The 23,968-nt window shown below is 35.3% G+C and overlaps 1 protein-coding gene across 7 annotated transcripts in view; it reads left to right on the forward strand.

The window, feature by feature from the left end:
- The window catches only part of UBR3 (ubiquitin protein ligase E3 component n-recognin 3), a 225,737-nt gene that overhangs the window by 115,754 nt on the left and 86,015 nt on the right, over positions 1–23,968 (forward strand). For all 7 annotated transcript variants that reach the window (XM_038584782.1, XM_038584784.1, XM_038584785.1 and 4 more), the window contains 3 exons: positions 5,558–5,646; positions 9,838–9,987; positions 19,150–19,283. In XM_038584782.1, the coding sequence (XP_038440710.1) occupies positions 5,558–5,646; positions 9,838–9,987; positions 19,150–19,283 (373 nt within the window). The remainder of the gene's footprint in view (positions 1–5,557; positions 5,647–9,837; positions 9,988–19,149; positions 19,284–23,968) is intronic.

Consider the following 23,968-nt stretch of genomic DNA (forward strand, 5'->3'; position numbering starts at 1 on the left):
GCCTGGGTGGCTCAGCAGTTGAGTGTCTGCCTTCAGCTCAGGTTGTGATCCCAGTCCCAGGATAGAGTCCCACATCAGGCTCCCTGCATGGAGCCTACTTCTCCCTCTGCCTGTGTCTCTGCCTCTCACTGTGTGTTTCTCATGGATAAATACATAAAATAAAATCTTAAAAACAAACAATGTGCAATGTCAGTGTCTCCACTTTTGGGATAATAATGGAAAATTCCTGAGTTGTACTGAGTCTGGCCATAACTTCCTCGTCTTTTCATTTTTATTCACGTTTATGCCCAATTTTAGAAAATAATTACCTAAATTAATAACAAATTCACAAGGGAAAAATAATTGACATTCTTTTTCTGCAAATCATAGCAAGTTGGTATAGAATTTTTTTGTGGTTGTTAAGCAGCTTAAAAACAGCATTCATTTATTTACTCACATTTTCTGTATGTTGAAGTGTAGGTGGGGTGTGACTGGGTTCTCTACTCAGAGTCTCACAAGGCTGAAATCAAGGTGACAGCCATAATCATCTGGAGCTTACAGTCTTTCAAGCTCATGTGGTTGTGGGAGAGTAGACGTGCATTTTTTATTTTATTTATTTTTTATTTTTATTTATTCATGAGAGAGAGAGAGGGAGGGAGGGAGAAACACAGGCAGAGGGAGAAGCAGGCTCCATGCAGGGAGCCCGATGTGGGACTCGATCCCGGGTCTCCAGGATCTTGCCCTGGGCTGCAGGCGGCGCTAAACCGCTGTGCCACCTGGGCTGCCCTAGACGTACATTTTAATGCTGGTACCAAGCAGTTACATTTGAAGTTTCCTAATGTTTGGTATATGGATTTTTTATGTGAAGTGCTCTTTTATGAATATACTCTAAATGCACTTGTAGGGATCCCTGGGTGGCTCAGTGGTTTAGCGCCTGCCTTTGGCCCAGGGCTGATCCTGGAGATCAAGATCAAGTCCTACACTGGGCTCCCTGCATGGAGCCTGCTTTTCCCTCTGCCTGTGTTTCTGCCTCTCTCTCTCTCTGTCTCTCATGAATAAGTAAATAAAATCTTAAAAAAATAAAAATAAATGCAGATGTAAAGGTGATTTATGGAGTGGCATAACTCAATGTTTTAATTAAAGAAACTTAATAAAACTAAATTTACAGAGTAGTGATGTAGGGGATCAAACATGTATTTTGTCAATGCTGTTGTTTCTTGTAGCATTTTTGGAGGCCCATAGAATGCTTTCAGCTTCTATGGCACATTTTTGTTCCCGTTTCTTTTATGGTGGCAAATTTTTGTCCTTTGAAGATGGATTTAATTTTTTTAAAATTTAAATTCAATTAGCCAACATATATTACATCATTAGTTTCAGATATGCAGTTCAGCAGTTCATCAGTTGCATTTAAAATGTGGTGCTCATCACATCACATGCCCTCCTTAATGCCCAACACCCAGTTACCCCACACCCCTCTTTCCCTCCAACAACTTTCAGTTTCCTATAGTTACTAGACTCTCATGGTTTGTCTCTCTCTCTTATTTCTTCCTTTTCAGTTTTCCCTCCCTTCCCTTATGAGCCTCTGCACTATTTTTTATATTCCACATGTGAGTGAAACCATATGATAATTGTCCTTCTCTGATTGGCTTATTTGTTCAGTGTAATACCCTCCAGTTCCATCCACATTGAGGTAAATGTGAAGATTTCATCCTTTGTGACAGCTGAGTAATATTCCCTTATGTTATATACCACATCTTCTTTATCCATTCCTCTCTTCTCTGTTGATGGATACCTGGGCTCTTTCCATAGTTTGGCTGTTGTGGACATTGCTGCTATAAACATTGGGGTGCAGGTGCCCCTTCAGATCACTACATTTGTATCTTTGGGGTAAATACTAGTGAAATTGCTGGGTTGTAGGGTAGCTCTATTTTCAACTTTTTGATGAACCTCCATACTATTTTTCAGAGTGGCTGTACCAGCTTACCTTCCTACCAACAGTTGAAGAGGGTTACCCTTTCTCCACATCCTTGCCACACATTTGTTGTTTCCTGACATGTTAATTTTAGCCATTCTGACGAATGTGAGGTGGTATCTCATTGTGGTTTTGTATTTCCCTGATGCCTATTGATGTTGAGCATCTTTTTATGTGTTTGTTGGACATTTGTATGGCTTCTTTGGAAAAATATCTGTTCATGTCTTCTGCCGTTTCTTGACTGGATTATTAGTTTTTTTGGGTGTTGAGTTTGTTAAGTTCTTTATAGATCTTGGATAAAGGATGGATTTAATTCTTAAGGCCTTTTTCTTTTGAAGAAATCTCAAAGTTACTGAAATATTTCAAGGATAATACAAAGAATTTCCTAGACCATTTCAGAATAAATTGCTTTACCTTGGAATACTTTAGTATTCTGTAGATAAAAGGACTTTTAAAAATATATATATAATCACAATCCAGCTTTCAAAATAAGATAATTAACATTTATTTGAGTATGATAAGATTCTTAGATTCCCAAGTTTTGACAGTTGCCCAATAATGTTTCTTCTAGCAAAAGAAATCCAGTACAGAATCACTCATTGAATTTGGTTGTTTGTCTCTGGTCTCCTTCAATTGGAATTAGTTTCTTCAGTCTTTCATTTTCTTAACCTTGTCACTTTTTTGAAGAACACAAGGCAGTAACATTGTAGAATGTCCCTCCATTTGGGCTTGTCTATGTCCTCTTATGTTTAGATTCAGGTTAAGAATTGTTGTCAGGAATATCAAGGAAGTGATGCTATTTTCTTTTGATTACAGCCCCATCAGGTGTCACATGATTTCAGTTTGTTTCATTTGGGGATTAATATTGATTACTTGGTTAAGGGGTATCTGCCAGACTTCTTGACTGTCAAGTATCCCTTTTTTCTCCTTTGTAATTAATATGTAATTTGTGGAGAGGTACTTTGAGATGCTGTAATATCTGTTCTCACCAACTTTCATTTATTTCTGTCAGTTTGGATTTATGGATTCCTATTTCATTTTATGGGTTGCAATCTCATATGCTTGCTATTCATTTTGAAGCTCAAATTACTCTGGATTTGGCCTGTGTGACTGCCTTCCAGCTGTGCTCTTTTGATGTATCCCCAGAATTCTTTGAGTTTTCTTTTTTTCCTGGGGCAAGAAGATAGCCCAGCTTCATCTTGAATTTGGAACTAGGCATTCTCTAAGGAGTTTTGGTTACTTTCTATCTAGAAACCACAATCCGTGTGTTCATTTTAAGGGATATAACTATTTTCAGTCGATCTTGGTAGACAGAACTAGGAAAAGATGTGTGTTTTTGTGTGTGGTGAGGGAGCGGTGGTGGAGGGAACAGGGAGAGTGGTATTAAGTTCACTGTGAGTTCACTGATAATTCCAATTCCAGTCCAACACCGGAGGAATCATTCTTACTTTTTCTTTTTCCATACTTCTTACCCTGCTCCCACAGTGAGAATCCTGGCAACCATAATTCTCAGAAGATACTACTTTTTAAATCTGTAGCCTTGTATGCTAATCAATTTTTTTAACCTTTTCCACAAGAATGCTCTCTTACGTTAGACTGTTGGATCATGGCACCAGGCGCTAGGCCATTGTCTCCACTCCACCCTCCTCCGCCCCACCAACCCCTGACCCCAGGCCTTTCAGGAAAGGAACAGAGGTCAGAAGTAGATTTAATTTTTTTTGAAATGGCCATTGTCCTTTGAGAGTTAAGTTTGATGAATAAGGTGAATGATCAACCTGGATAAAAACACTTTGGCTCAAAAACAATGTAAAAATAAGAGTTGTAGTTATAAAATAATAAAGTAAGTTTTCTTAAGTAGACCAGATCCTAAATTATGTTTAAAGTAAATATTAGAAAAGCATTATTAAATTTTTTTTGAACATTATTGGCAAAAATATGTAATTTCTCATGGCAAGGTAGACCATAGTACTTTATACCTGTTAATGATTATCTCCACTAATTGGATGGGAACGGTTATGTGAATAATCTAAAAATTATTATTAGCATTCTTCTAATACTGTATTCTATATCCTTGAATCATTTCAGGTTAATGAAGGAATTTTTTTAGGTTTCCAATAGAAATAACTTCTTAGAATCTCAGTTTAATCTTTGATTATTATAGTATATCAATATAATAAATAGTCACTAAAAGACTGCTATAATGTGCTCTATCCATTATGGTTCTTTAGATTTTTTTTAATTTTTTAATTAAAAAAAGTTTTTATTTAAATTCCATTTAATGTCCGTTATGATATTAATTTCAGGTTTCCATGATTTTTTTAATGTCCTTTGTATCATGGGCTATGATAAATCCCTTTTTGAGTTTTATTTAAGTAAAAAGTTTGTTTCTTTTGTTGAACTAATATATAACTTATATTTTTAACATTTTTCTTTTTCTTCCTCCCTTCTTGTTTTAAATTACTATTTTAACCCTTCTTTATGGGGGGTAAAATTTTTATGCTTACTAGTATTGTTAGCATCCCCAAATCTAGGAAGCCTTTTTTCTTTATTAGTTTACTTTTATTTTCTTATTCTTATGTTTTAGTCCTGTTGTATTGAGTTTTGTGCGTGTGGTTTGTTTTTTTTATTTTGTTTTGTTTTACAACCAGCCTTAAAATACACTTGGGAAGTAGATAAAAGGTAAATAATAAGTAATTCATAATTGATGAATTAACTGAAGAGAATGTTTATGCTTAGGTTTGAAATACAATTTTATTCTTTATGTTGTTTTTGAGACTCATATTTTTGTACTTGAAACAAACTTGGAATTTTTTTTTTGTAGAAACTAGGAAATTTACTGGCTCCTGCTTGTTCTCTTTTAGGAAAGACCCTATTTTTTTTTTTTTTTAAAGATTTTATTTATTTATTCATGATAGTCACAGAGAGAGAGAGAGGCAGAGACACAGGCAGAGGGAGAAGCAGGCTCCACGCACTGGGAGCCCGATGTGGGATTCGATCCCGGGTCTCCAGGATCGCGCCCTGGGCCAAAGGCAGGCGCCAAACCGCTGCACCACCCAGGGATCCCGGAAAGACCCTATTCTTAATGTAACAGTAAATCTGACTATTCTTATCTTTTAGATTCTGCTTATATCCACACATCCTAGCTTCTTCTAGTAACTAGTTTGCTGTTATTTGTGCTTGGGGTTAAATTGTGAGTTCCTTGCTAAAAAAGATATTTCTTACTCTTGCTACCAACTGACATATAATTAGGAAATTTTGTTGTTGGAAATTCAAATCTTCTATCTACTTTAATTATTTCACATTTTAAAGTAAATATTGGCTTTTTCTTACCTCTTTAAGCCAATGATCTTCAAACCATTTTAAAACAGTGGAGGGGTGCCTGGGTGATTTAGTCAGTTGAGCGTCTGACTCTTGATTTTGGCTCAGCTCATGATCTCATGGGTTGTGGGATTGAGCCCCACATCCCGCTGCTGAGCGGGAGTCTGCTTGAAGATTCTCTCAGGTTGTCCTCTTCTGTATGCCAGGGACTTTTCATACAGTATATACACTCTTGAAATATAGTAAATCCTAAAGACATCTGATACTTACCACCTTATTTCTGTTTAGGCGACAAAAGGCTAGAGAGAGGCAGCAGAAATTGCTTGCAGAGTTTGCTTCACGACAGAAAAGCTTCATGGAAACTGCAATGGATGTTGGTAAGTTAAAATTTACTAGTTTAGAACTCTTATAATGACACATATTACTACAGGGATTATCTAGTTCAATTTTTACCAGTTTTTAACATTACAGACAGATGATTTCTCGTCTTTATTTAAAACAGTAGAGTGATGGAGGAGGATCAGACTGTTATTATAGGCAGTTTATTTGGTTATTGCATAGTTGTAATTATTAGTTCTTTCGGATGGTAGCAATATGATATATCCTCTGCTATTTTCCTCTATTAGATTGTCCTTTTGATTTGTGAGGTTCACCAATATGATTTACTTCTTCTGATTTTTTTTCCTGTTAAATTATCCTGAGATTTTTAAAATAGCTTTCAAATACTTTTAGTGCCTCCTCTTTCTGCTACCCCTTCAATATTTCTTAAAACTGGTTCCATTTACTTCCATTAGGATTAGCGTTAGCATTTGTACGGTGAGAGGGGATGCCATTTTCCTTTATGATAGTAGATTGTTATGAGTAATTTATTTATTTTTTTTAATGAGTAATTTATTTTACAAACTTTTCCTGACTACCTCTTGCATTCCAGTGATATTTTCTTTTTTCTTTTTTTTTTTTTACTTTTAGACAGAAATGCTGAAGTTGTGTATGTAATGCATATACACATATGTGCATTCAAACATGCATACATTCTTTCACAACTTAATCTCAGAAATGACATAGTATTTCTGTACAAAATACATTCTCATGCACTTTTGTGCACATAAGCACACATAATCAACATCCAGAACATCTAGGTGCGGGAAGGGGGTTAGTCCAGATATAGTAAAATGCCTTCTGAACATCAACAGGTGAGTTTATGTTCATGACATAACTTTGATGTGTAAAGAATCTGTTAATCAGATTTAGTATCAGTTGATGTTCTCAAATGAAAGATGAGGATTTAATTCATTGATACTTTTCCTTTTTCCCCTCTTCTTTTCCTTCTTTTTAGAAATTCATAATTAATATTTTTTCTTTACATATCAAATATAATTATAGTGTATATTAATTGTTCTCCCTATAGCCAGTTTCTTCATACCTCTTCATATAAAGTGAATTAGTAAGCACCCCTGTTTTTCTTTTCCTCATCTCTACCTTCTGCCTCTTATCAGTTATTTACTTTTAAATTGTTAAGATTGGTATCATTTTCTTTTGCAGTCACAGTCAAGTGTTCCATCCAAAGGTTGACTTTAAATGTTGAGAAATAATGACTTAAAAAATTTATTTTTTGAAAAAATTTTTAAAGATTTTACTTATGTGAGAGAGAGAGCATACATATATGAGCAGGAGCTGGAAGAGGAGCAGAGGGAGAAGCAGACTACACTGAGCAGGGAGCCTGACTTGGGGCTCCATCCCAGGACCCCAGGATCGTGACCTGAACCGAAGGCAGACACAACTGACTGAGCCACCAGGTGCCCTGAGAAATAATTGACTTTGAACGCTGTTGACTACAGAGCTAAATAGTGTGCTAGGATTCATTTTCTTTTTTTTTTGAGTCTAGTGGCCTGACTCCCAGATTACTTTAAGGATATTGTATGTAAAGCATATAGCCCCATTTCTTACAGTTTCTCAATTACTAAAACCATACCACTAAACATTTCTACTTGGGCCATCACTTTGTTATACTGTTTTTTGTTTTTCCTGACGTTTTCAACTGTTTTTTGTTTTGTTTTTTAATTTAACTCATGAACGCTTAAGATATCTCTGTTATTCTGCCTCCTTGTTCATACCATCCTCGACGTGTTAATTCTGTTCCAGCCTGGTCCATGGTCCAGTTGCTCTGGAGGCATGCTATATAGCCATTACCTTTAGATTTTCCTCTTGCAGAGTTTCCTCTTGCAGGGGTTTCCTGCATTTATAGCATCTCTCTTTTTTGGGTCTTGTTTTATTGGCATTCAGCTACCAGTGTATTCCTAATAATGCCTATGGATAGGATTCTAGTTTGCTCTCATGCTTGATTTTTCATTTGGATGAGTGTGTAATTCTAGGTTGATACACTCTCACAAATGTAAAAGCAATACTTCCTTGTTTTTTAGTATTCATTTGATGAGAAATCTGTTGGTAGTTTGATTCTTCTTCCTTTGTAGTTGAACTCCCCCCAACCCCAACACTTTTATAATTGATCCTTAGACATCTGAATTTTTTTTTTAAGATTTTAGTGGTTTTTAATTTTATTTTAAGTAGACTTCATGCCCAATGTGGAGTTTGATCTCACAGCCCTGAGATCAAGAGTTACATACTCTACTGACTGAGCCAGCCAGGCATCCCAAGAGATCAGAAATTTTATGATTTGTATGTAGGCAGATCTTTTTTCATTTTTCTTAGCACTTAATGGGCCTTTTCAGTCTGAAGATTCATGTCTCTGAAGCTCTGAGAAAAAAAAAAATCCTTTTATTTATTTATTTCTTTTTTATAACTAGTCATCCTCCAATATGACCTTCAAATGATCCATGCCTTCTGGTATTTATGTCCTGTGTAGTCTTCTCTCACATTGCCCCAGAATTGATGTGCATGACCACTGGAATATGGCAAAAGTAATACCATGTCATTTCTGAAATTAGGTTATAAAAGATATTTCAGCTTCTGTCTTAATTGTTTTCTCTCTCTCTTGAATTACTCATTCTGGAAGGAAGCCAGCTGCCATGTTGTGACCAGCCCTATGGAGAGGCCTATCTGGAAAGAGACTGAGGCCTCTAGTCAACAATCATATTAGTGAGCTTAGATGTGAAACTTCCACCTCCACTTAAGCTTCCAATAGATTGTTAGCTTGACAACAGTCTCATTAAAAATCCAGAATCAGAATCCTTTGGCTAAAATGCTGCTAGGTCCCTGACCCTCAATAACTATGTAAGATTACAAATGTTGGTGTAAGCTGCTGGTTTTGGGGGACTCTTACTAGTTCTTAGGTAAGAACAGGACACTGAAGAGGGGACATCTAAAGCATGCAAAGTAAAAAGAACATATCATATACAAGATAAAAAATATAAAAGATTAAAATATCAATCCAGGAGTTTCAGCATTCAACTAAGAAGAATCCCATAAAAAAAAGAATAAAAAATATATAAGGAGAAAAGTATTGTAATAGTTTTCTATTGCTGTTTAATAGAAGTTCCCTTTTAGGTTTCTGCCCCATTTCTTCTCAGTAACTGTTAATACATATTAGATATGTTTATTTGCATCAATCCTTATTAAAATGTATATGACCTTGACATCTTTCTTTTTCTGTTTCTCTCATGTATTCTTACCTATTTATTTAGATATGCCTCCATCTTTTAAATGTTACATATCACTTCCATTTTTCTGGTCTTCCCAATTCCCTCTACTTATTTCTTTGTCACTATGGACAACATTATGATTTTCATAGACTCTAAGAGTCTTTATCTTAATAATATGATGATATTATTCTTGCTGTTAATGACATTAATACCAGAGGATTGCTGTTATTTTCTATAGTAGTTTTGCTTTATTAACAATATAGTCATATGTAAATGATTTCCCTACATAAATATATATTGATTATTATTATTGCTAAGATATCACTAGAATTCAAAATACAGGAGAAATAGTTTGTTCCTCTTATATCTCTTAGTAAATATTGCCATTTGCCCTCAGGAGCTGTCATGTTATTATCAATTTCTCTCCTCAAGTGCCTCAAAAAAAAAAAATTAAAACAATCTCCTTATTTCCTTTCCTTCTTTGTTTTTGTTTTTTTTTTAAATGTGAATGGTAAAAAACAATTTGAGGTGTATTTAACCATATAAATTAAAATCTTTTCATTACAGGGGCACCTGGGTGGCTCAAACAGTTAAGCATCTATCTTCGGCTCGGGTCATGATCTCAAGGTCCTGAGATTGAGCCCCACATCGGGCTCTGCTCAGTGGGGAGCCTGCTTCTCCTTCTGCCTCTGCCACTTCCCCTGCTGATGTGCACATGCATGTGCACTCCTTCTCACTCTCTCAAATAAATAAATAAAATCTTTAAAAAATAAAATATCAACTGCATTTTTTTTCTGAGCGAACATTACTTCAGCAAGGTTAATTTTTTCCAGAGTTTTATTACTACATAACCTTACTGGTATTAAAGTTGTGCTTTAATTATTTGAACTTAATTTTTTTCCCTATATTTTCAATGAAGAAAGATTTTTCTCCTGAGGAATTAAGAGCTGTAACTTTTTTTCTCCTCAGATTCTCCTGAGAATGATATTCCTATGGAGATCACAACAGCAGAACCACAAGTTTCTGAGGCAGTATATGATTGTGTTATTTGTGGACAGAGTGGCCCTTCCTCTGAAGACCGACCTACAGGATTGGTTGTACTATTACAAGCATCTTCAGGTAAAATCAAAGTAATTTTTCAGTGGAATTATTTTAGAGCCAAAGTATACACATATTAATAAATATCTGTATTAATTGAAAGTTATATCTTTGGATATAACTATAGATCTATATACAACAAGGATCAGTTTAGATCTGTATAGCAAAGTTTTTTAATCTGGTTTTATCTGATTTTCCTGGACATGAGTGTTAGAAGAAGTGTTTAACAGAGAAGTCTCTCTGTATGTTACACAGTCTTTTTCCTTAAAGTGTGATGGTATAATATCAATGCTAGATGGCCAAAAACAAGTTCACTTTTCTTGACAATTTAATTGTTTTAAAATTGGGAAGCCTTTTAAGCCCAGAAATATTGTCAGTTTAAATATTTTAGCTACATAAGTCACATTCAGGTAGCTTTGCCTTTATTTTTTGAGCTACTAGAAGCAGTAATTCTTGAAACAGCCTGCCAAATGATTTGCCTGTATAATTTAACAATTTTTTTAAAAAGATTTTATTATTATTTTTTTAAGATTTTATTTAGTCATGAAAGAGAGAGAGAGAGAGAGAGAGAGAGAGAGAGAAAGGCACGGACAGAGGGAGAAGCAGGCTCCACACAGGGAGCCCAACGGTGGGACTCGATTCCGGGTCTCCAGGATCTTGCCCTGGGCCGAAGGTGACACTAAACCGCTGAGCCACTGGGCTTGCCCTATTATTTCTTTTTGAGAGAGAGTGCACGTGCACGAGCAGTGGAAGGGACAGAGAGAGGGAGAGAATCTCAAGCGGACTCTACACTGAGCATGGAGCTTGACATTGGGCTTGATCTCATGACCCTGAGATCATGACCTAAACCAAAATCAGGAATCAGACACTTAACTGACTGAGTTACCCGGGCACCCCTAAGAACGTTTTTGAAAAAATTTTGAAGGATTTGTCTGAGTGCTCTCCATCCTTTCCCATACTAAAATATTTTAAGGTGTGATAACTCTTATATGCTCTAGTCCCAATGAATTCAATCCATTTTAAACAGAGGAATTTGTGTGAAGCAAAGAGAAAATAAAGTTCTTACACATTTCTCTTGAGCATTTTTTTCTAGGGTGTTTATTCTCTGAATTAGTGTAGTAAAGTGGAAAGAGATATGAGACCCCCTCCGAGTTCAAATACAGGTATTGCTTGACATAATCTGGCCAAGTTTGTTGCTTTCTTATGACTATAGAGATAATAGACTTCAGAGGATTGTTATGTTGGTTAAATACTGTAATATAGGTGAAAGGGTTTAATATGGTGCCTTGTAAATTAATTTCTCCTTTTGTTTCTTTTCTTGCTTAAAAATAAATTTCATTTGGGAAACCCCAATTGAATAGGACATGGAGTAGAGCTGTCAAAACCAGAAATGCCTACTAAAAAGGAAATATGTGTGGCTCCTGGGTGGCTCAATTGGTTGTGTCCAACTCTTGACTTTGGCTCAGGTCATGATCTCAGGGTCTTGAGATCAAGCGCTGTGCTCAGCGGGGAATCTCTCCCTCTATTCCCCACTACCCTTCACCCTGCTCCCCCGCTGCAACTCCAGCTCATGCATATGTGAGCTCTCTCTAATAAATAAATAAATCTTTTTAAAAAAAATAAGAAGGAAATATGTGGGTTTATTGACTGATTTTGTAGCTATATTTCTTTTCTACTACTGTGACAAAACTAGCTTATGAAATTATTGCCACTTAACTTTTTATAATTTCACCAAATACATTTATTTATTTGTTTGTTTGTTTATTTATTTACTTATTTATTTCATTCTACAAATATTTATTGGGAAATTAGGTGCCAGATACTGTCATAGTAAGAAAGAAAACAAAACAAAATCTCTGTCCGAATGAAGGCAGAGTTTTTGTTTTTGTTGTTTTAATCCTTATTTGTATTTTTAAAGTTGCTTTGACCAAGTTGTCACTTCATTTAATCCCCTTTTACGATTTTGTACACTAGCTAAACTTATTAATATTGGATAATTCCACTGTATGTAACTCTATTATCTTTTAGAGATAGAAGAAATGAATAAGAAACTAACATTAAAAGTGTTAAATCTAAAGGATGATTTTAATTGGGAACTGTAGTAGGTGAAATCTCTGGCTGTTTCCTTCCTTTCTTCCTGAGCCTCACATACCTACTTACATCTTGCATTTTACCCCTCTTTCTTTTTCTTGACTTGTGACATCTTTCTTTATTTTGATCTGTCTCTTCTCTTTTTCTTTTATCATTTTATGTTTGAATATGGAACATTTTGATTTATTTTTTGTTTCAAGTTTTTATTTAAATTCCAGTTAGTTGACATATGGTGTAAAGTTAATTTCAGGAATAGAATTTAAGGATTCATCACTTACATATAATACTCATTGCTTAGCAAAACAAGTGCCCTCCTTAATCCCCATCATGCATTTAGTCCATTCTTCACCTACCTCCCCTCCATTCAACTCTTAGTTTGTTCTCTATAGTTAAGAGTCTCTTATGGTTTGCCTCTCTCATTTTTCCCCTTCCCCTATGTTCATCTGTTTTGTCTCTTAAGTTCCACATATAAATGAAATTATATGCTATTTGTCTTTCTCTGACTGACAGGTGTACTTATACAGCTCATTCCACATTGTTGCAAATGGCAAGATTTCATTCTTTTTGATGACTAATATTCTATTGTGTGTTTTATATATACACATATGTATAATATGTATATTATATATATCTTATATAATATGTATATCATATATATATATCTCACATCTTTTTTATCCATTCATCAGACATTTGGGCTCTTTCCATAATTTGGCTGTTGTTGCTAATGCTGGTATAAATGTGTCCCTTTGAATCAGTATTTTTTGTATCCTTTGAATAAATACTTAGTAGTGTAATTCCTGAGTCGAAAGATAGTTCTATTTTTAACTTTTTTAGGAACCTCCAGACTGTTTTCTAGAGTGGCCCCACCAGTTTGCATTCCCACCAATACTGTAAGAAACTTCCTCTTTCTCTGCATCCTCACCAATACCCATTGTTTCCTGTGGTGTTCATTTCAGCCATTCTGACAGGTGTGAGGTGATATTGCATTGTAGTTTTGATTTGCATTTCCCTGATGATGAGTGATATTGAGCATCTTTTCATGTGTCTGTTGGCCATTTGTGTATACATCTTCTTTGGGAAAATGTTGAGTCATGTCTTCTCATTTCTTAACCAGATTATTTGTTTTTGGGGTATTGATTTTGATAAGTTCTTTATAGAATTTGGATACTAGCCCTTTATCAAATGTCATTTGCAAATAACTTCTCCCATCCCATCAGTTGCGTTTTAGTTTTATAGATTGTTTCCTTTGGTGTGCAGAGCTTTTTATCTTGTTGAGTTCCCAATAATTCATTTTTGCTTTTGTTTCCCTTGTCTCAGGAGATGTGTTGAATAAGGAGTTGCTACAGCTAATGTTGAAGAGGTTACTGCTTGTGTTTTCCTCTAGGATTTTTTATGGTTTCAGGTCTCACATTTAGGTCTTTAATCCATTTTGAATTTATTTTTGTGTGTAATATAAGAAAGTGGTCCAGTTTCATTGTTTTGCATGTTGCTGTCCAGTTTTCCCAGCATCATTTGTTGAAGAGGCTTTTACCCACTGGATCTTCTTTCCTGCTTTGTTGAAGATTAATTGACCATATAGTTGTGGGTCCATTTCCAGGTTTTCTCTTCTGTTCCATTGATGTATGTATCTATTTTTGTGCCAATACATTACTGTCTTGATGACTACAGCTTTGTAATACAGCTTGAAGTCTAGAATTGTGATGCTTCCAGTTTTGCTTTTCTTTTTCAGGATTGCTTTGGCTGTTTGAAGTCTTTTGTGGTTCCGTACAAATTTTAGGATTGTTGGTTCTAGCCCTGTGAAAAATGCTGTTGGTATTTTGATGGGGATTGTATTAAATGTGTTGATTGCTTTAGGTGGTATAGACATTTTAACAATATTTGTTGTTCTAATCCATGAGCAATAGAATGTTTTTTCATTTCTTTGTGTCCTCTTCAATTTCTTTCATAAGCGTTCTATAGTTTTCAGAGGACAGATCTTATACCTCTTTGGTTAGGTTTGTTCCTAGATATGTTAACGATTTTTGGTGCAATCACAATGAAATTAATTCTTTGATTTCTCATTCTACTGCTTCATTATTGGTGCACACAAATGCAACAGATTTCTTTATGTTGATTTTGTGTCTTGTGATTTTGCTAAATTCATGTATTCTAGCAGTTTTTTTGGTGGAGTTTTTTGGGTTTTCTGCATAGAGTATCATGTTGTCTGCCAGTAGTGAAAGCTTGATTTCTTTCCTGCCTATTTGGATGCCTTTTATTACTCTTTGTTGTCTTATTGCTGAGGCTGGGACTTCCAGTACTATATTAAATTACATTAGGGAGAGTGAATGTTCCTGTTTTGTTCCTGACTGTAGGGGAAAAGCTCTCATTTTTTCCCTATTGAATATGATATTAGCTGTGTGGGTTTTTTTGTTGTTTGTTTTGTTTTGTTTTTGTATATGGCCTTTATGATGTTTAGCTATGTTCCCTCTATCCCTGTTTTGTTGAGGATTCTCATCAAGAATGGAAGCTATTAAAAAAAAAAAAGTGGAAGCTATTTTCTTCAGATGCTTTTTCTGTATCTATTGGGAGAATCATATGGTTATCATTTCTTTTATTAATTGGCTGATATGTGGATATTGAACCACCTTGCAGCCCAGGAATAAATCCCATTTGATCATGGCGAGTATGAATATGGAACATTTTAACCACATAATGAAATACAGAGACTAGTGAAATGAATTTCCATGTCTCCATCAGTCTTCAATAGTGACTAACTTGGGCTAATCTTATTTACCTTATCTTATTTATCTTCCCCCATACTCTGAATTATATTGAAGCACATTCCAGACATCATTTCATTAGTAAATATTTCACTTTTTCAGTTAAAAAGAAAGTTCTTGTTTTTTAAACATAACTACAGTCACCGATAAATAAACTAGTTCCTCACCTAGGAATACCTAGTCAGTGTTCATAATTCCCCAGTTGTTTCTTATTTACTTTTCTTAATTAATTTATAGTTGTAGGGTCTCCTTGTAGTCTTTTAATTAGTAGTTCCTTTTTCATCTCCTCTCTTCCTCCTCCCTTTTCTCAGGTAGGGGTCCTCCTACTCCCATACATTTTAGTTTTTGAAGAAATTAGGTCATTGAAGAACATTTTGGACTTTGCTGAGTACATCCCCAAGGTATTTAACTTGTTCCTGTGTCTACTATGTTTTCTCTCTTTTTGAGATATTAGTGGTGAATGATGATTATTGCCTGGATTCATCAGTTCATCAGAGATCACAAATCTTCCATTTTTTTTGTTTTTTTTTTTACTTGAAATATGTCTATAAAAGAAATATTACGGGATGACTGGGTGGCTCAGCAGTTAAGCATCTGCCTTCGGCTCATGTTGTGATCCTGGAGTCTCGGGATCGAGTCCCACGTCGGGCTCCCTGCATGGGGCCTTCTTCTCCCTCTGCCTATGTCTCTGCCTCTCTCTCTCTCTCTCTGTGTCTCCCATGAATAAATAGATTAAAAAAAATCTTTAAAAAACTACTTTATCAACTATTTTGGTTGCCCTGACTTCAGGGCAACCAAATTATACATGAAAGACAGTATAAATACTATATTCTTCCCTTTATTTAGTAGTGCTCAAAGTATTGAGGTAGTGGTTCTTTAGTACCTTCTCAAAATAATTAATTAGTACTTTTGGTATCATTATGATCTGTTGCAATTAATTTCTTGTTGATGATTACATTTTTCCATCTTTCTTCAGTGGGAGCATCTTCAAGCTATTTCTTCATTTGTTTTGACAAAACTTATAGACTTGGGAGTTTACATTTTCTGACATGGCAAGTTACACCTTTCTAGTCCAGAAATCAGCCATTTCTCTAAGAAGCCCTAGTTTCTTTTATTGGGAAATGGTATTTAGAGACCACAGTCTGGGTGCTAGTTATGCCTATTGCTCTAGACCTTTATTATAGCCACTGGTTCTTTATTGGCCTATCTTGAAACCATGCATTAAAGAAAATCCTGTGATTTCTCCCATTAGTTTAACACTTGAGTTGTGCTGAATTAGAGACTTTTGATAGGAACTCTTTAGAACACTGCTTAAGTTAAGGGCCTTGTAGCAGTTCTATAAAGTTCTAAAGGTGTTACTTCACATGCCATTTCACTATTGTGTAGAATGCCTGTTGTAAATATTATTGACATGAGAGTTTCAGTTCTCCATAGAAGGATGCAATATTAATCTTTTCCATTTTATTAATCACCACAGTCTTTGCAAAATTTGAGATAGTGTGTTAATCTTAGTGCTTTTAAAAAACATATATAAGGGATCCCTGGGTGGTGCAGCGGTTTAGCGCCTGCCTTTGGCCCAGGGCGTGATCCTGGAGACCTGGGATCGAATCCCACGTCGGGCTCCCGGTTCATGGAGCCTGCTTCTCCCTCTGCCTATGTCTCTGCCTCTCTCTCTCTCTGTGACTATCATAAATAAATAAAAATTAAAAAAAATATATATAATAAAAAATATGTAATAAGGAACTGAATCTGGAAAGAACTGCAGATTGAGATTTTTAAACCAAATATCAGTGTTCTTGTAGAAAAATGCAGAGCGTCAGGTAAAAACATGAAGGGCAAGGAGGGGAGATGAAGCTAGAAAGGAGCAGAATTTTTGTAGAATATTGGAAGTTGATATTAGTGTTTCCAACTTGTTAGAGAATGAAGGTAACAATTAAGAAAAAACTAAAAAAGAAATGAGAAGGGAATAAGTATGGTATACTAGAATATTCAATTAATCACAAAAGAAAGCAGTAATAAATTGAGGAACATATAGAAGTAACAAAATGGCAGAATTATTCGAAATATAAATGCATTCAACTCTCCAATTCAAAGGCAGAAACTGACAGAATAGATTAAAAAATCATGAATAAATAAATAACATCTTTTTTTTTTTTTTTTCTTAAAAGACGTAATACATACCAAACAGGGGGGCCTGGTTGGTACAATCGATTACCGTCCAATTCTTGGTTTTGGCTCAGGTTGTGATCTCAGGTTGTGAGATTGGGCCCCGTGTCAGGCTCCACACTCAGTGTGGGATTCTCTCTCCCTCTCCCTCTGCCCCTCCTGCTCATGCTTGCTCTCTTTCTAATAAATAAATAATTTTAAAAAGTACATACCAAAGAGCAAAGACACAAAATATATGAAGTAAAAATTGACAGAACTAGAGAAGTAGTTTTACAATAATAATTGAGACTTCAGTGCCCCATTTTAAATAATGGATAGTAAACTAAACTAGAAGATAAAAAAAGAAAACACTTTAGGGGCACCTGGGTGGCACAGTCAGTCAAGTGTCCTGATTCTTGGTTTTGGCTCAGGTCATGATCTCAGGACTATGAGATCCAGCCCCATGTTGGACTTGTGTTGGATATGGAACCTGGGAATCTCTTTCTCCCTCTCCTTCTGCCTTTTCTCCCACCTTTCTCTTTCTCCCCATCTCTAAATAAAAAACAAAAGACAAAAACAAATAAGAAAACCATTGTAACAATAGTATAAAACAGATCCAGCAAATTTACATAGAACACTTTATCCAACAAAAGTAGAATACACATTTTTCTCAATTGTACATGGAACATTCTCCAAGATAGACTATGTATTAGGCCACAAACGAAGTTGTAATACATTTAAAAGATTGAAATCATTCAAAGTATCTTCTCTGATCATGATAGAATGAAACTAGAAATCAGTAATGAAAGGAAAACTGGAAAAATCACAAATAGATGGAAATTAAAATAACACATTCTCAAACAACTGCTGGGTCCAAGAGGAGATTACAAGTGAAATTAGAAGATACTTTGAAATAAACCTAGGAAAAAATAGTACACAGAAGGAAATTTATAGCTATATAATAATGTAAATGTTTACCTTAAAGACAAAGATCCTAAATCAATAACCTAAATTTACACTTTAAGGAACTAGAGAAGAAGAGCAAGCTAAACCCTAAGGTAGCAGATGGAAAGAATTAATAAAGCTTAGAGCATACATAAATGAAATAGAGAATAGGAGAATAGTAGAAAGAGTCAGAAAAGCAAAAATTGGTTTCTTGAAAGTATCATCAAAATTGACAGTTTTACAACTTGACTGGCCAAGAATAAAAAAACACACAAATAACTAAAATCAGACATGAAAGTGGTGAACATTACCACAGTCCTTAAAGAAATAAAAGACTGTAAGAGAATATTATGAACAATATTATGTCAATGAATTTGATGTCCTGGATGAAATAGGTAAGTTCCTAGAAACATAGAAACTACCAAAACTGGGATCCCTGGGTGGCGCAGCGGTTTGGCGCCTGCCTTTGGCCCAGGGCGCGATCCTGGAGACCCGGGATCAAATCCCACGTCAGGCTCCCAAGCATGGAGCCTGCTTCTCTCTCTGCCTATGTCTCTGCCTCTCTCTCTCTCTCTGTGTGTGACTATCATAAATAAATAATAAAAAATTAAAGTTAAAAAAAAAAAAAAAGAAACTACCAAAACTGACTCAAGAGGAAATAAAGAATTTAAACAGACATTAAACCGGTTAAGAGAGTGAATCAAAAATCAAAAACTTCTCAACAAATAAAGCCCAAGACCAGAAAGCTTCACTCATGATGCTACCAAACATTTAAAGAATTAACATCAGTCCTTCTCAAACTTAAAAAAAAAAAAAAAAAGTCAGTACTTTCTAACTTACTCACTCATTCTATGATAACAGCCTTACCCTGATACCAAAGCCATATAAAGACATTACAAGAAAGGAAAATGATAGACTAGTATCTCTGATGAATATATATGTAGAAATCCTCAACAAAATCAAAGCCAGCATTGTATTAAGAGGATTATACATCATAGCTAATTTTATTTTAGTTGCTAGCATCTCCCTGCTTCTGTTTCTTCTTTCTGCTGCTACTGTAAATCTCTTCAGAACTTAGGGCCCACATTCATATACCTGATATAAGATCTTAAATTTTTCTTTAAAAATATTCTGATAGAAAAATTAGTGTAGCTTGTGATAAATAACAGCTTTTCTTGGTGAATCATGTTGAATCAGGTAGGTTATTTAATGAGGTTTTATTTTTTTGTTGTTAATGTAGTTTTGGGGCAGTGTCGTGACAACATTGAGCCAAAAAAATTGCCTATCACTGAAGAGGAGCAGATTTACCCTTGGGATACATGTGCAGCAGTTCATGATGTGAGACTTTCATTATTACAGCGTTATTTTAAGGATGTAAGTATCCTGTTTATCATATAGTATTTTTGTCTGCCAAATTGCTGGTTACTTCTCTCCAGAGTTTTATTTTATATTTTTTCTTCTATAAATTGTCATTCTGATTTAGAATCTTGAAGTTTATTAGAAAAAAAGTTAATGTATGGATAGTAAACAAATGGAAATCTGTTAATAAATAAAAATTTCACGTTATAAGTGTTATGTTTTAAATGTTTATTGTGAGCTGTATACATTCAGTTCAATGAAATGATACTCACTCCATGGAAACTTTTAGATATGGCATAAATGTTTTATGAAGATTTTTGCCACCTTCTTTTACTTTCATTTAAAGATATACAATAAGATCTCATTATGATGCTTTTAAAATGTAAAGGAGGGACAGATTTAATTCATGGCTTCTATGGTTTCTTTCAAACTTCGTAGGTTTTTTCCCAACTCTTTGTACCTAGGAACACTATCTAGCATTCAGGTAAACAGAAGTCTTAGAAGATCAACTTAATTTAATAGCACTTGCATTGTTAACGTCCTTGTAAAATTTCTGTACCATTTTTAATATTTTATCAGTGGATTATCAAATGATCAAATGGGGCTTCCTTTCACCTGTTGTTTTTTGAATCTGCTGTATTTTGAATTAAGAACACATATAATCAGAAGTTAAAATAGTTAAAATACAAAATGAAACATTATTTTTAGTTATATGAGGTGAATATCTCGATAAATTTCCAAATACAATTCTTTTTGTCCATAATGCACTGGATTAAATGAAAGAAACTAGTAGGAGAGGTGGAAGATAAAATAATTAGAATAAATAATAACAGGCCTAGTAATGATGCTGAGGAGAAGGATTCTGGAGGATTCTGGAGGAGATGATCCCTAACTAACTCTAGTTAGGGAGGCATTGTGGTGTAGAAAGAGTTCTAGGTGAGAAAAACTGGGCTAGGTGAGAAAAACTGGTAGCAATATAAACTTGCCAGATTAACAATCCAGGACTCAATTTCCTCGCTATAAAATAGGGCTCATGTGGTCTTTCATACAGTAACCCACCAGGTTAGAAATTTCTTTAGATCACTTTACACATTATAAAGGTCAGTATAAATATGGTGTAGCTTTTATTTTTTATTTTATTTTATTTTTAAAAAGATTTTATTTATTTATTCATGAGAGAGAGAGAGAGAAAGAGAGAGAGGCACAGACACAGGCAGAGGGAGAAGCAGGCTCCATGCAGGGAGCCCAACATGAGACTTGATCCCAGGTCTCCAGGATCACACTCTGGGCTGAAGGTGGCGCTAAACCGCTGAGCCACCTGGGCTGCCCTATGGTGTAGTTTTTAAATATTCAAGCTAGACCATTCAGAGGGCTCGGGTTAGGTAGGCCTTGGAAGGCAATTTGGATTAGGTAATAAGGACCATGTTTCTATATATTTTCAGAGGCTCTAAAATGAAATTATTATTATTTGGAAAAAGAAGCCCATGAGTGTATATGTATAAATGCATTCCTATGCACACATACACACATTTTCATACTTTTTTCTTTATTCTGTATTGTTTCTTTGAGTTTTTTGCAGCATTTATCTTATTAATCATAGACCAATAAATGTCTTCATTTTGAAGAAAATGATGAAATTGTGCTAAGTTCTGCTTTTACAGAAATTTACTACCACCTTTATTTAGATTTTATTTTGTTGCCATAATCCTGGTTTTAATTTTGTCATTTTTGAATCACTTTAGAGTAGATGAGTAGTGATGAATCTTAGAGCCAAACAGAAAAGCAAAACAGCTTGATTCAGTGAAAATATAACCCAAACTTAGGAGCAAAATAAGTTTGAGGGAAGGGGAGATCTAATAAAGAAGAGAAAGAGTATGGTATCTCTTTCTTAAAGCAGCCAGAATAGCTACTCATTTCTAGAAAAAAATCTTTTTTGTAAGCACTGTAAACTGAGCCAGGTGGCTCAGCAGTTTAGTGCCACCTTCAGCCCAGGGCCTGATCCTGGAGACCCAGGATCGAATCCCACATCGGGCTCCCTACATGAAGCCTTCTTCTCCCTCTGCCTGTGTCTATGCCCCCCTCTCTCTCTCTGTGTCTCTCATGAATAAATAAATAAGGTCTTAAAAAAAAAAGAACTGTAAACTGAAATCTGAACTGGACAGAATCTTTGTTGTGTGTTGTCTGTTAGTGATTGTGGGATTTTATTCTTAAATATATATATATATATTTTTACACAATACTTTTTTACTTTCATTGTGGTTTCTTTAAGTATATCTGGCGTGCTCCCTGGACTGTATTCCTCTAGAGGTATAGGGCCATTCTTATATTGGTTGTATTGTTCCCTCAGGGCTTAGCATGTGCTATGTGTGTTGGAGATGCTTACTGAATTTCTTACTGAATTACTCTAGGATAGAGTACCAGAGTTTCATAGGCAGGCAGACTGTATACAGCAGAAGAGTTACTATTAATGGGCATTGATTTTGATTATAGAATTGAACTGTGTAAACTCTATTCTCTTCACATCAGTTCCATGCATTTTACAGAGTTGGCCTATAGAATTTTAGTCATGTAAGACAGTACTGCTACTGAAACTGGGAGTGTTAGATATGAGAGAGAGGACACAGTATGGAGAGAACCTGAGCTTTGGAGTCAGACTTGGGTTTGAACTGGGGCTCTGCCGTTTATAACTGTGTGATCTTGGTAAACTTTATATCTTTTTTCTAAGTTTTTTTTTTCTTTTTTTTGTAAGGTTTTAATAAATATTGAGGTTGTGAAGATTCAGTGTTAAGCAATTCCTAGCACAGTGCTGAGCACATTGTTGAGGACTTCCTAAGATATTAGTGTCATGTTAGTCAATGTTTCTTGCCTTTTTAAAAAATCCTATCTGGGGATCCCTGGGTGGTGCAGCGGTTTGGCGCCTGCCTTTGGCCCAGGGCGCAATCCTGGAGATCCGGGATCGAATCCCACGTTGGGCTCCCGGTGCATGGAGCCTGCTTCTGTCTCTGCCTGTGTCTCTGCCTCTCTCTCTCTCTCTCTCTCTCTGTGTGACTATCATAAAAAAAAAAAAAAAAAAAAAATCCTATCTGATTCAAATACGAAATAGATGATGTACTGATTTTATTTTATTTTTTTTAAGACTTATTTATTTATTTGAGGGAGAGTGCGGGGAGAAGGGGCAGAGAGAGAGAGAGGGAAAGAAAATCTTAGGCAGACTTCGTGCCGAGTACAGAGCCCTATGTGGGGCCTGAACTCAAGACTCAGATCATGACCTAAGCCAGAGAGCCAAGAGTCAGACACTCAACTGACTGTGCCACCCAGGTGCCCCCTGATTTAGTTTTAAAAACTAACTACTTTTATTAAAAAGAAAGATTAATTACATTTTTATAGTACATTACCAAGGAGAGCAGCTTGGTTATTAACTGGCTACCAACCATTCTAAAATGATCTAAATCTGCTTCTACTTCAAGTGGCTCCAAAGTGTAAAACAGAGATGAGCAGGTCTCCTGTTGCTTTTCTGATTTGTAACAATAGGAGCTAGCTCACCTGCTGTGAGTATTTGATTTGTGCTGTTACACATCTTAAATCAACTGGGAAGACATTTTGCACTGTGTATTATTTTTCAACTTTCAGATACTCATGAAGAGTCTTGATTTAACATTGGAATTTTGTGTATTGTGTAAAGATTATTTGGTCATCTTACATTATAATGTAAAAATTTCATTCCAATATAAAAATAAAATTTAATGGTGTACTCCATTTTAATGGCTTTCAAATCTTTCATCAAGTGCTTTCATTCATGATAGACCACATTCCTAATATTGTTTTGGCATGGCATGTGTTTACTACAGACTCTAGAGGGTAAACTTAAGTTCAGACCCAAGTGCTATTTGACAGAGGCCAAATGAAAATTCAAAGAAAATTATTTTAGATGGAAAAGTCTAAGCCTGTTTATGGTGAAGGGAAGGAATTAGTAGAGAAGAAGAGGAGAAGTTGAAGATGTAAGAGAAAGAAGAGATAAAAGCAATTAACTTTTAGAATAGATTTCAAAAGGGTATTGTAGTTGCTTATATAATCTAGGTCCCTTCCTTATTGCATATTATATTAAATCTTTATAAATGTTAAGGTCCCTTATGGGGTTATGACCAAATTTTAGTCTAGAAAGATGTATGGAGGGCGATGCATTATGCAGAGAAGAAATTGGAGTCAGGGAGACCAGTTAAGAAACTTTATTGAAGAGACACCTGGGTGGCTTGGTTGATTAGGTGACTGAGTCTTGATTTCAGCTGAAGTTATGTTCTCAGGGTTGTGAGATCAAGCCCCATGTGGACTCCCCACTGACTGGGGAGTCTGCTTGGGGTTCTCTCTTTCTCTCTCTCTTATTCCTTCAACCCCACCTGCATGCCACATGTGTATGCTCGCTCGCTCTCTCTCTCAAATGAATAAATACAAAAAAAAAAAAAGAATAAGTACATCTTTAAAAAAAAACTTTATTGAAGAACCTATCCCCCCCACCCCCCAACAAATGATACAGACATGAATGTTATAGTGAGAACGAAGAGGAAGGCCAAAATTACCAGTTATTTAGGAGATAGATTTTGTATGGTTTGGGATCTAATACTGTGGTGTGAAGTAAAGAGTGTGATGTAGAATAACCCTTAGCTTTCTGATTTGGTGACTAGATTGTGGAGTTTTTAAACCAA

The sequence above is a fragment of the Canis lupus genome, chromosome 36 (genome assembly GCF_011100685.1).
Source record: "Canis lupus familiaris isolate Mischka breed German Shepherd chromosome 36, alternate assembly UU_Cfam_GSD_1.0, whole genome shotgun sequence".
Taxonomy (NCBI): domain Eukaryota; kingdom Metazoa; phylum Chordata; class Mammalia; order Carnivora; family Canidae; genus Canis; species Canis lupus.